General features: G+C 39.5%; 2 protein-coding genes across 3 annotated transcripts in view; one reads left to right on the top strand and one right to left on the bottom strand.

Moving 5' to 3' along the window:
- Positions 1–368: 368 nt before the first annotated feature.
- LOC140478820 (uncharacterized) lies at positions 369–4962 on the bottom strand. Of its 2 annotated transcripts, none has more exons than XM_072572232.1 (2): positions 4789–4962; positions 369–1472 (listed from the first exon to the last, which is right to left on the bottom strand). In XM_072572232.1, the coding sequence occupies exon 2, from the start codon at positions 1465–1467 to the stop codon at positions 451–453; it is 1017 nt and encodes a 338-aa protein (XP_072428333.1). In that variant the 5' UTR covers positions 1468–1472; positions 4789–4962; the 3' UTR covers positions 369–450. The 2 variants fall into 2 exon arrangements, with proteins under 2 accessions (XP_072428333.1, XP_072428331.1); XM_072572230.1 differs by having other exon boundaries at positions 369–1477; positions 4789–4961.
- A 4442-nt stretch (positions 4963–9404) lies between these two features.
- The window catches only part of LOC140478819 (very long-chain specific acyl-CoA dehydrogenase, mitochondrial-like), a 73778-nt gene continuing 69664 nt past the window's right edge, over positions 9405–13518 (top strand). Inside the window, exons 1-2 of the mRNA XM_072572229.1 lie at positions 9405–9823; positions 11442–11508. Coding sequence (XP_072428330.1) covers positions 9741–9823; positions 11442–11508 — 150 coding nt within the window. The 5' untranslated portion in view covers positions 9405–9740. The remainder of the gene's footprint in view (positions 9824–11441; positions 11509–13518) is intronic.

Here is a 13518-nt window from a genome sequence, read left to right as displayed (position 1 = left end):
TGGGGTTCACCATTTCCACATACATTATGAATAGAGAGAACCTTCCCCAATTATAAATGCCAATACTTTATTAAACTCTTGCCATGTCATCCAACTTTATATACCACCTGGATAAAGAGCCAGTAGATGTGCAACTTATAGGGTTTCAATAATGCTGTAATGTTGCAGACCCACTGGTAGAGCGCATATGTTGGTCAAGTGACCTGCTCCCTCTCAATCCAAATCCTATGCATAATGCTTTAACGAAAAAGATTATGTGTACATTAGTTGTGTAATCATCAAACATGGAACTTATTGGCCTAGAATTTGTCAGCTGCCACCAGCTCATTTATAAACATATTATTCTAAAATTTGATGCCACAGCAAAATGGGAAGAAAAGTCTTTATTTTTATTTATTTGAAATGATTCATACAAGCACCAAGTACAACGTGACTCAGAAGGCAATTACTTTAACACATTAACTCCACTTCAGTCAGTGCTGTGATCTGTTTCTCCCTGACTATTTCAGGTTTTGCACATACTGTTGAATCAAGTGAGAACATTTTTTCAGAATTCATTGTTAGCCAGTTCCACAGATACATCAGCTCACAGTTACAAACCCATGGATTCAGTGAGACATCTAAACCTTGTTGCCATTTGGTCCCGATGTGCAAAAGTTTATCAAACACTCCTGGAGGAAGTGACTCTAATTTGTTGTTTGAAAGATCCATTGTATCTAGCTTCAGTAGTTTATTAAACAGCCCTACTGGGATCTTTCCAATTTGATTAGCATTAAGAAACAAATATTCCAAATTGAGCAAATGGTCAAAGGTACCAGGAAGAACACTGCGCAACTGGTTATCACCCAGATTTAACCTCTTCAGTTTAGACATTTTGTTAAATAAATCAATGGATAAATGTTCAAGTTTATTACTGGAAAGATCAAGTGTTATCAGATTAGTCAGGTTTTGAAATGAATTGGGAGGTAATGATTTCAACATATTGTTCGATAAATCCAATGATTCAAGACTATGAAGATGATAAAACCATAATGGATTTACAGTTTGCAATTTGTTTCCAAGTAATACCAATGTGGTTAAATTAAAAGAGGTGCTAAATAATTCTGGTGCAATTGTAGTCAGCAAATTGTTGGTTAAATCCAAGATTCTCAGCTGATGAAGGCCTTTTAGTGCACCTGAAGAGATGTTTGTCAATCTGTTGTTTGAGAGATGAAGCTCTTCAAGTTGGTGAAATCCAAGAAAATCCTTTTCTTCTATGATGCCAACGTTGGTGAATTCTAGCGATATTCTTGTTGCATTGGGCGGAATGTTTTCTGGTACTTCATAAAGAGATTCAATTGAGACACAAATCACAGCTGTGGTATTGTTAGAGAAATAGCAAGTACATTGATTAGGGCAAATGGCCATAGATGATGAAAAGCAAATGTAGCTCAGGAATAGCGCTGCAGTAATCTTCATGGCATCCATTTGATCTAAACTTTGTGAGAAGCATGAAAATAACAATATTACTTGTGGCTAAGTTACAACAGTTACATCAACAACAAATTTATATTTTTAAATATGGGAAGGTTCTAATGAGTGTCTTAAAATAAAGTTTGACACCATGCCACACAAGGAAATATTAGCTCAGATAACCAGAATTTGATGAGCACAGTTTCCCCATAGTTCTGCGCAGGTGGAAGAGCTTTCAGAGATAGGGAGATATAAAGTACTAGACAGATTTATGACTGAAATGAAAAATTATAAATTAAGATATTACTTGACTGGAACGTAGAAGATACGAGCAGGGCCACCCTTTGAGCCTGTTCCACCATTCAGTATGATCATGGTTGATCATCGAGTTCAATAAACTATTCCACTCCCCTCATATTTCTTAGTTATAAGAGCTATATTTACCTCCTTTTTGAAAACATATAATGTTTTGGCTTTGACCAATTTCTGTGGTAGTGAATTCAACAAGATCACTATACTCTGGATAAATATCTCCTCATCTCAGTCCTAAAAGGTTTACCCCTTGTCCTCAAACAATGTCCCCTTGTTCTCGTGTCTCTCACCATCAGGAACACCTTTCCTTCATCTAACCTGTCTGGCCTTGTCAGAATTTTATATGTTTCTATGAGAATCTCCTTGCCCCACCCCCATTTATCTAAACTTCAGTGAATACAATCCTAACCAACTCAATCTTCCCTATGTCACTCCTGCCATCCCAGGAACCAATTTGGTAAACTTCCAGTGCACTCCTTCAGTAGCAAGAACATCCTTCCTCAGAAAAGGAGACCAAAATGGAGCACAACATTCCAGGTGTGGCCTCACCAATCCCCCGTCTAATTGCAACAAAACATGCTTGTTCCTGCACTCAAATCCTCATGGTACAAAGGCCAACAAATAGTTTGCCTTCTTTATTGCCGGTTGCACCTGCATGCTTACTTTCAGTGACTGGTGCACAAAGTCATCAAGGTCACATTGTAGTTCAGAGATCACAGGGCTGATAGAAGAATGGGTGAAAGTGAGGACTGCAGATGCTGGAGATTAGAGTAGAAAGTGTGGTGCTGGAAAAGCACAGCAGCTCAGGCAGCATCTGAGGAGCAGGAAAATTGACATTGCGGGCAAAAGCACTTAATCAGGAGTGAGGCTGGGAGTCTCGGAGGTGGAGAGATAAATGAGAGGAGGTTGGGGCTGGGGAAAGGTAGCTGAGAGAGAAGTGGGACTACCTGTGAGTTAAGGGCTTTTGATGGCATTGATCACATTATGGGTGATAATGGAACAGGAAAATCTGATGTACAAAGTGTATCAATAAGGGTTTCAGAGCAAATAAATTTAGACATCGGTATGGTCAGTGCTGTTACAGAGGTGACTTGGAGGTGCCAGTGTTGGATTGGGATGGACAAAGTGGAAAATCACACAACACCAGGTTATAGTCCAACAGGTTTATTTGGAAGCACTAGCTTTTGGAGTGTTGCTCCTTCATCAGGTGGTTGTGAGCGGTACTCTGAAAGTTAGTGCTTCCAAACAAACCTGTTGGACTATAACCTGGTGTTGTGTGACTTTTAACTTTGTTATAAAGGTGAAAATAAATGCAATTAGTGTTGGACAATTTGAGATTGAAAGGCTTATCTTGAGATCAGACATGACAGCTAGCTTGTGAACGGACTCGTTTCATTTCAGACTGTTGCGATGGAGTCAGTTGTTAAGAAACAGCACTTAGAATTGGATTGAAAACAATGACTTCAGTCTTTTCAATATTCAATTGAAAGAAACTTTGATTCAACCACCATAGAGCTGATAGTATAATTAAACATGATGGCAAAGGATTTTCACATTTAAGTTCATTTTCTCCACAAAATGTCTCTGTTGAAACAAAACGTACAAATAATATGATTAGTGGAAAATGGTTGAAAAATGCATTGATCTTGCTGTTATTCCTGTATTGGAATTCAGACATTGTGATGCTCTAGGACCCTTTCAATTAGTTGTTTAATCACGTGAAGTCCCATTCTGGGGAGGTCACTTGGCATATATACACTGAGCATAATTGGATAAGTAAGAATCAAGGCTAGAGTGTTTGGGTCAAAATAGCTTGCATAGAAAATCAGGATTATTGTGAAATGTGCAAACTGATCTTTGTGTCCAGATTTCTGATCTGTGTTCTTGTGCGTTGCACCTTGTTGTTAGGAATGGAACATTTAAAAGTAACACATTACAGCATTTTACTTAAGCTTAGCCATATAGCATTTTACACACAAATCAGTGTGTAGTTTGTTCCCAATAAAGTATCAATTTCAGTGTTCTATCTAATCTGTTATCAGATCATAATGTTTAGTTGTTTGTTCAGATTTCCATGATTGTTTGTAGAACTGAACCCTTCCATAGGATCCTAACATCTGTGACAGTGAGCTGAATGATCAATGGAAACATTACCTTTGCATAAATAGCAATGTTGCAAAAATCTTAGAGAGAAGGAGAGTGAAAAAATAAATTTGCTTGGCAAGGAGAACACCCAGAACAGGCCCGCAGTAGGAAAGAGGGACAAATGGTTACCACAAGACTCTAGAAATCAGTCTCAGCAGTCTAATAACTGGGCTCAGTATACTCCACTAAACAGAAGGAACAACTTACATTACTTCAGACTAATCATGGTCAGAAACTAGGACATTAAACAGAGGTTTACTAAATGGTGTATAACCTTGTACATTATAATATTTGATGTGTTAATTATAAGATATCACACCTCTGCTATTTCTGCATGTTAATATAGTTATTTTACCGAGAAAATGTCCAATGTTTGTGTTAACTGTTACAAAAACCCATAAGCACAATTTCCAGTTTTTGCATTCGGAAGCCAGTTCATTCATAATAACAGAATGATAGTTCTCTACAGTAGACCACCCAGCAAAATGTTGCTTAACAAAAACATAGAATTTTCTCAGCACTCAAGCTGCTGTGTTTGACTCAGGGAGGAAGCGAGCAGTTGGTCTTTTTAACAGTTACACTCCAACAGAATGTGGCAGCTGTAATTTATTGCTTTGGTACCGTACATTTAAGAAGTAACATTTCAGCAAAGATCAATCACTGTTTCCACTTAGTATTAAATATCTGGTGATTAATTTGAATCTTTATAAGATGCTTCAGTAACTGGATGGGATAAAAACATATTGCGAGATAAAGCAAAACCTATTTGTACAGATGGCAAAATAACTATTCATCCAAACATCTGAGTAGATTGCCTGGAAGTAAAGAGAAAGCAAGGCTGGTGAAAACATAAACATAAAACTCTTAGCATATTCCTACCTTATTGTTGATCTGATTCTGAAGTAAATTTGTTCTGTCAGCTTTGTGAGAGGCAATTAACTTGGAGAAGTATTTTATCAGGTTCTATAGCCAGTCTTTTTTTTGCCAAAACAAGCAACCGTCCTCCTGTTCCTGTCAAAAGGATGTGGGGGTGGAATGCTGGAACTGGCGAACTTTGAAGAGATGTTACACAATCATTGGAACAAAGGAATTTCGTTGAGGTCTGTGCCATTTTGGTCAATGGCACTTTCATGCAATATTAGTTAGCCGAGAAATAACTACTTTGTACAGAACATGCAGAACTCTTCTGAAGTGTGTGCTATTTCTTCATTTTAATTCTGTTGATCTGATAAAATGATATTGCATCAAGAACTCTAAAACTTAAAGGAACTGGCAGCAATATCTAAAAGTTAGTAAACCTGTAACCTGGCCTGCTGATAAGACTGTAATTATCACTGATCATTACGTTAGAATTTCAATATGTCTATTTCTTTCTCAGTTAAGACAAGGTCGCTTTGTCACAGAAATTTGAGGGTGCATACATGAGGATCAGTGGTCGGCACAACATCGTGGGCTGAAGGGCCTGTTCTGTGCTGTACTGTTCTATGTTCTATGACTCAGTGAGAATTGTGGAGAATACAGGAACAATTTTTTGAAATATTCTAACAATAATCTGTGAATATTGATAAAGAAACAGAGGCTAGTGCATTGGTAATTGGCTTAATGGTTAGCACTACTACCTCACAGCACCACGGACTCGGGTTTGATTCTACCTTAAGGCGGAAGTCTGTGTGGAGTTTGTGCATTTTCCCCATTTTCTCTGGTTTCCTCCCACAGCCCAAAGATGTGCAGGTGAGGTGGATGGGCCATGCTAAATTGCCCAAAGTGTCCAGGAATGTGCAGGCTAGTTGACTGAGTCTTGGGAAATGCAGGGCTATAGGGTCTGGATGGGGTGCTCTTCAGAGAGTCAATGTGGACTCGATGGGCTGAATAGCCTGCTTCATAGGAATTCTATGAATATGAACATGAGTTACTTATTCAGACTTGCACCTCCCAAATAGGTGCAATCTCACAACAGCACAGAATTTTGTTTTTAATAGACAAACATTTTGGTTTCTAACTTAGAAAGTGATACTGCTTAATTATCTTAGAATCTTGCTTTAGTTAGAAGCTAAATTGGTTTTAATTAATTTTGTTTTCTCGTGACACTGCTGATTTATAGATAATTAAGAGCTATGACTTCCATCTTAAGATCTCCTTTTTCCCAATGAATCTTGAAAATCTCTCTTCGGTTTGCCGGACATTCTTTGCACAGTTCAAAACACAAAAATGCAGGATAACATACCAAAAGCCCTCGCAGACATCCAAACCTGTCCCAGCTCCCAGGGGATCATCTGTCAGGAATTGCACATTTTTATATCTTTCACAGAAGTTGGTGTCACCAGTTGGCTCAGCATTTATTGTCCATCCCTAACTGCACTGGAGAAGATGGTAGTAAGCTGGCTTCTTGAACTGCTGCAGTCCATTTGATGCAGTAATAGTGGTTGCCAATAGTCTGAGAGGACTGTAAGACTGCTCTCTCATTAGAGACAGAGAGATAGCTGGTTGTACGTTTAACCTGAGAATCACCATGCCTCGGGGCAGGGTGAGTTTGAAAAGACAGATTCCTTATGGTGACCTCAGCTGGTGTAAGAATTGAACCCGCACTATTGGTGTCACTCTGTATTGTTAACCTGCTGTCCAGCCAATCTCGCCTGCATTTTGTGTTTATGCATCCAGAGTACTGCTAGAGAGGCAAGTCCAGGATTTTGACTCATTGACACTGAAAAAAAAGTGATATCATTTTAAGTCAGAATGATATGAGGTTTGGAGGGAAACTTACTGGTAGTGATCTTCCCATATAACTGCTGCCCTAGGTTTGGAGAGGTCAGGGGTTAAGACCTCAAATATCAACCTCCACCAACATGTAGCGTAAAGCGTTTGCTAATATCTTTAAGAATAATTACTGAGCATATGTCAAAGGTGTTATGACATAGTGATGTCAGATCACATTGAATTGGAACCTCAGTCTTAGGTCACCATGCCTTCTGTACAGTTATATTAAATAAAGTCTGAAAATATTCACTTACCTTTGAGTAGAACTGATCTTACAACATGGTAGAAAAAGAACTGGAGGCAAGCACCAAGGAGTGTCGGAAGTGAGACCCAGTGACAGTACAGTGCTAATGGTGAAAGCTGAGGCCAGCCCGGCCATAGGACCATAGAAGTGGCGATAAACTTGAAGAGTGAGCCCAGTGGAAGTGAACTGCTGTGTGTAAAGGAATTCAAGATCCATCTAAGCACTAAACTGTAGAGAAAGGAAGCCTGAACAAGGCTGACGAAATGTGAGAAATGCCACAGCAGGGAATATGACATGCCGCAAAAAAATCAGTTGGTCACAGTGTATAGTAAGTTACCGCAGACTGGGAATCTTTTCAGTGAGGGGAAGCCATACAAGAGAGGAAATCTATGCAACACCAAAAAAGGGTAGGAATACAAAAAAGGGGTTTTGATAACCATAGCCCACATAGCAAAGATAAATGATCATGGATAAAACTTTAAATTTATCATTCTTTCCATGCACAGGCTCCTGACGATTCTGTGTATTCAATAAACTGATGCCGACAGTTTAACATATATTACATTGTTTCAGGCTTCAATCTAAAAATCCCAGGCTAAGATTGGGTCATTGTATTACTGTATGTGACTGGTAGCATTGCTAATACCCTTTTCATCAGCCAAGGTATAAAAGAAGAAACTGTACGTATGATGATTTAACATATGCTTTGGCTCCTATTTTAGTTTAAGAAGTATCCTGATTATATGTCAAAGTTTAATTGTTTAACCAGTACAATTATTAATTCCACTTCTGACATGCAGGAGTTTCTTCAACAGTTTTTTGTTTTCATTTCAGCTTTCCATTATCTGGGTTTTTCTAAGCTAAAATCAACCTCTGACGTTTCTAAACCCAAAAGCAGGCTCATATCTTTCAATGTTTTCTCTCTCTTGTTGTACATGCCCAAAATTCCTATAGGAAGGATGCTACAACATACACAGAAACAAAAAAAACTCCAGAACGTTGGCATTAAATCAAAGTGGAGAAACACAGATTTAGGGTTTTTGTCAGAAAATCCTTTTCTAAATCAATATTATTCAGATGGACTTCATCTTAGAGTTTTGAAAGACATGGCTGGTAAGTTAGTAGATGAATTGGTGTTGAATAGATATCCTGGATTTGGCAAAGGTTCCTGTTCAATGAAAAATTTTAAAAAAAGGACTCCTTACATGAATGGAGTGAGCAGAAACAGAAAACTATCAACCTTGATATTTGTCATGGGGAAGGTATTACAATCGATTATTAAAGAGGTTTAGCTGCATACTTAGGGAAAACTCAAAGTAATTGGAAAAAGTTTTTAAAAAGGAAATAATTTAAAAACCAATTTATGAGACTTAATTCAAGAAGTAACATGTAATGTGGTTAACAGGATAGATATATTTGGATTTCCAGAGGGCATTTGATGAGTCATAAAACCTTAAATACACAGGTACGTCACATTTTCAAGAAAGTTAATGGGATGCTCTCCTTTAGAATAGATATCCATTATTGTCACGTGTCCTCCAGTACAGAAGTATAGGTGTATAGTCAAAAGTTTTTACAATGGCTGCCTCTAGTGGCAGGTAAAGAATTTAAGATCGACATTACATTGCAGCAGCATAGTAAGCATGTGGTCTAACCACCTGCATCAGGCCTCAGTCCAACTACAGTTCCATACTGTTCTAAGCCTTCAGTCCACTCCGCCAGACACTCAGCTGCATCAAGGTAAGCTGCGTTGCTCCAGAACTTGTTTTTCCTCTCACGGATCTTCAGGACATGTTTCCCCTCATGTTGCTCTGGGACACACGTCCCCTTGTGCTGCTCCAACTCCAACGTAAAAGTAGAAGGGTTATTCTCCAGATATATGGTTCACTGGTAAGATTACATTTCCGTAACTGTATGGCTCTGGTGTTATATAAGGAAGAAGGTAAGTGCATTGGAAGTGGTTCAAAGGAAGTTTACTAGAATGATAGCTGGATTGATGCCTTATGAGGATGAATTGGATTGGACAGGCTGGTTTTGTTTCCATTTGAGTTTAGAAGAAGGACAAGTGACTTGATTGAACTGTATGAAATCCTGAATGACCTTGTCAAGGGGTTGTGGAAAGAATTTCCTTGTGATCCAGAACAAGGAAACATTTTTAAAATTAAAATTAGGAATGGCTCTGTTGGGACAGAGACACAGAGAAATGTTTTCTCTCAGAAGTTTGTGCAACTTCAGAACTCTCTGTCTCAAAGTTGAGTCATTGAATATTTTAGAAGTGGATAGATTCATATTATACAGGAAGGCCAAAGGTTATCAGGGTAGGTCAGAATGTGAAATTCTAAACACAAACAAATTAGCAATGATCTTATTGAATGGTAGAACAGTCTGGAGGGGTAGAATGCTGTTCCTATTTCATATTTTCATTAGTTGATTGGGCTTCAAATGAGGGCATGGCAGACAGAAATCTGTGAAGAATTAACGAACTAAATGAACTGAGGGTTGAGGAGCTGGAAGCATTTCAACACCAGCCTGCCCGGGAATCAAGGACAGCAAATCCTCAAATGTTCCACTGGCAAACTTGAATCACTTTTCACCCAAAATTGTCACGGCTGGCGTCACAGAACAGTTGCCCTGGAGACGAGGCTCCCTCGCCGTTTAAAAGAGGGTGCGGAGAACAGCAGCGGCCTGCACCGTCTCTCCGATGAGACGAGGCTAACTTGGGGCCGTGAGGCTGCATTGCAGAGGCGCCGTGCTGCGGATGGCGGTGTTGGGCAGCGAGGGCTGAACGCGTTGCCTCCTTCTAAGTTTCTGGTTTCAGAGACCAGACCTTACGATGCTCTTCCGCCTGGTGCTGCGGAGTTGCGCCCGCCGAACGCCCATCATGCACTCGCGGGCTCCTAATCCCATTGCCAAGAGGTGAGCATTGCTCAATCCGAGGATATACAGGCCTCCCACCCACCGGTATCACTGAGACTCATTCATGGACTTCAAATTGTCCAGAGGGAACCAATCCCGCCCAGTCATTTTCAGATTGCAATCAAGTGGTGGATCATAAGATGTTGTTGATGGGACAGAACCACATATACAAGTTTGTTGATGGCACAAAGATCAAAAGCATTGTAAGCAAGGTAGATGGAAGTCTAACATTACAAGGGAGTTAGATGAGGGGCTTCTCCTGATCTCCCAACATAACTAATCAAAAGACAGACAGAAGATTTACCCCAGCCTTTATTCACGGGAGATCCACCTTCTCTTCCCTTTGTTACTTTTACTGGTTAATATAAGCCAAGTCAGCTCGTTCCGCTTCCCAGCATTTACCCAGCTGCGGTTTTTATACTTTTCAATAATCTAACTCCCTTCTGAAATGTTCAATTGATTTTGCTTCCACCGCAATCTGGGACAGTGCATTGCAGATCCGAACTCACTCTGTCTGAACCAAGTTTCTTCTTCCCAATATCCCAATTCCAATTGCCTCAAATAAGCGCCCGCTGCTCCTTAAATCTTCCAATAGTGGAAGCAGCTTCTCTCAAGCCACTTTGCCCCTTCATGATTTTGAATAGTTCTACCATCTTTAGGGAGTACAGTCCAAACTTCTTCATTCTATGCACATAATTGCAGTTTCTCACCAAGTAAATGAATCATCATATTAGTGATTTTTTTTAGACTCTGTCTAATGTTTTCACATTCCTGCCAAAATGTAGTGCCCGGAACTGGACACTGTTCCAGGAGAGGGCAAACAATTGTTTTTATCTGAAGGGAGGGAAAGCCTTCAAATAGCAGAGATGCATTTAAGAGCAAGCTAGATCAGATTTGAGGGAGCAGGGAATAGAAAATTATAATGAAAGCATGAAGCGAAGTAGGGTAGGGGTGCTTTTGTGGAGTAGATCAGATGGACTGATAGCATCATTATTGAAATTGGCTTATATTAACCAGTAAAAGTAACAAAGGGAAGAGAAGGTGGATCTCCCGTGAATAAAGGCTGGGGTAAATCTTCTGTCTGTCTTTTGATTAGTTATGTTGGGAGATCAGGAGAAGCCCCTCATCTAACTCCCTTGTAATGTTAGACTTCCATCTACCTTGCTTACAATGCTTTTGATCTTTGTGCCATCAACAAACTTGTATATGTGGTTCTGTCCCATCAACAACATCATACATATACACAATATAGAGTTGAGGATCCAACATGGATCGATGAGAGATACTATTAATTCAATCCACCTACTTAAAGTATCCACTATCATTCTGTTTGTCTCCTGTTGCTCAGCCAGCTTCCTAAACAGGTCAAAAAATTCACCTCAATTTCATAAGCTTCAATCTAAGATGGATTCATCTAAAACAAGTTGATTTTACAAACCCAATTCATAGGGATGTTATTCACAGGCTGCTTTAAAATCAGTTCATATTTGGTATTGAAATGTTAAAATATGCCTGTAAAAATGATATAGCACATTATTTTCTGAGTTGTCTGACACTGTTTAAGTAATACTAATGGTTTTCTAATATTCTGTACATGTCACATTCCTATCTCCAATAGATGTTTACTAGGAGTATTTATTCCCACTTTGCAGTTTAATGCCCACTTTGCAAGTAAAGGAAAAAAGGTGAGCCAAACTGTTGAAATGCTTTTGTATGATACTCATATTATTTTTAAAGTAAGAATTTAAATAATAGCTGAAGTACCACTTTTGAGCTTTTGAGCCTGCAAGCCTGCTCCACAATTCAACAAGATCGCATATGAACTTCTGTCTCACCTCCATCTGCCTTTATTTTCCTTTGTGCCCCAAATTCTATCAGCTTCTGTCTTGGATTTGATGAATGACTGACCATTCTGAATACTCTGGGTCAGAGAATTCCAAAAATTTGAATTCTTTGAATGAAGATTTTTTTTTTCCTGGCCTCAATCAAGAATCATAGAATCCCTACAATGTGGAAACAGGCCATTTGGCCCATCAAGTCCACACTGACCCTCCAAAGAGCATCCCACCCAGACCCACCCTCTACCCTATCCCTCTAGTCCTGCATTTCTCATGGCTAATCCACCTAACCTACACATTCCTGGACACAAGGACAATTTAGCATGGCCAATCTGTCTAATGTCATATCTTTAGACTATGAGAGGAAACCGGAGGAATCCCATGCAGGCACAGGGAGCATGTGTAAATTTCACACAGACAGTCAGTCGAGATGGAATCAACTTGGGTCCCTGGCACTGTGAGACAGAAGTGCTAACTACTGAGCCACCATGCTGCCCACCATGTGGTTAGCACTCATACCTACATTGTGATTTCTCATTTTGTCTTAAAAGCCTCTTCAAAACTATGCATTTGGCCATTCAAATTTTTAGTCCTCCACAGCATTTGGTTTTAATTGGCCATTTAAAATGTTAAATGAACTACCTAAATGTAAGTTGTTGAATGCCAGTAATAATGCAAGAATTCAAATGGATTATATATTTCCAGCGAAAATGTATTAACCATTACTTGTGTGTAACTCTTGTATGTCACCAGTGATATTAAAAATAGCCTTCTGTACAAGATGGTGTGTATTTTTTAAATTGCTATAACCTTTGGCAAGTTGTATTCTGAATCAGCAGGATCCCCTCGTTTTTATGGTAGTATTGATGACTGCAGAATATTCCCAATTTTTGCAAAGAGAATCAGCAGTTAGTCAAATATGATGCTATATTGAAAAAATGTTTCAGCTAATCCACAACTGTGTCATTTTGAATGTTTTTATTCCTGACACCAGCTATTAATATTGCATTTGAGAGAGATTTCCAATTGTTGCTATTTCAGAAGCAAGCTGTTTTCATTGGGAATACTTTGAGAGCAACCAAAATCTATTTTATTTGCTTCTGTTCTTGCCAGGTCAAAGAGGAGACATTGGTCACAGCTGAAATTGAAATGTCTGATCTGCAATAAAATAGGGAATGTTCCATCTTAGAGTCACAGAGTCATAGAGGTGTCTAGCACAGAAACAGACCCTTCAGTCCAACTCATCTATGCTGACCAGCTATCCTAAATTAATGTAGTCCCATTTGCCAACACTTGGCCAGTATCCCTCCAAACCCTTCCTATTCATACACCCTTCCAGATGCTTTTTAAATGTTGTAATTGTACCAGCCTCCACCTTATTGCACTGTCTAGGCTACTTCTGAATGTGCCAAGGATGGCACAGTTGTGATTGGCAAATTGATGTGCAGAGTCACAAGTGTGACCTCGGCTGACAGCAGTGGCTACTGGAACCATCAATGTATCACATACAGGAGCCAGGTGCTGCACCAGCCCTAGCCCCAGCCCTCCCAGTACATGCTCACAGCTGCCATGCCAAGCACAGATGCACCTTCTTGGCTGTCGACAATAACAGACTGGGACCTTTACAGGTCTCGGCCCCAATTATTGAATTCAGATGTACTTTGTTGTCTCCTGGGCCGTAATTGAATGGCTGCAGTGCACCATATTGTCTTTACCACGCCTCCCTACTCTGTATCATCCATGGGAAGTTCTCAATGTGGAAGTTTTTTTGGAGTGTTAACTGTTTCCATTGAAACTGCTTCTGTGTGAAATACTAAAATGAATAATTTGGTGGCTCATCAGATGCTGCTGTATTTT

Source organism: Chiloscyllium punctatum, chromosome 6, assembly GCF_047496795.1.
Source record: "Chiloscyllium punctatum isolate Juve2018m chromosome 6, sChiPun1.3, whole genome shotgun sequence".
In the NCBI taxonomy this organism is placed as follows: domain Eukaryota; kingdom Metazoa; phylum Chordata; class Chondrichthyes; order Orectolobiformes; family Hemiscylliidae; genus Chiloscyllium; species Chiloscyllium punctatum.
Note: the sequence above shows the minus strand (reverse complement) of the source record. Positions and strands in the feature narration are given on the sequence as shown.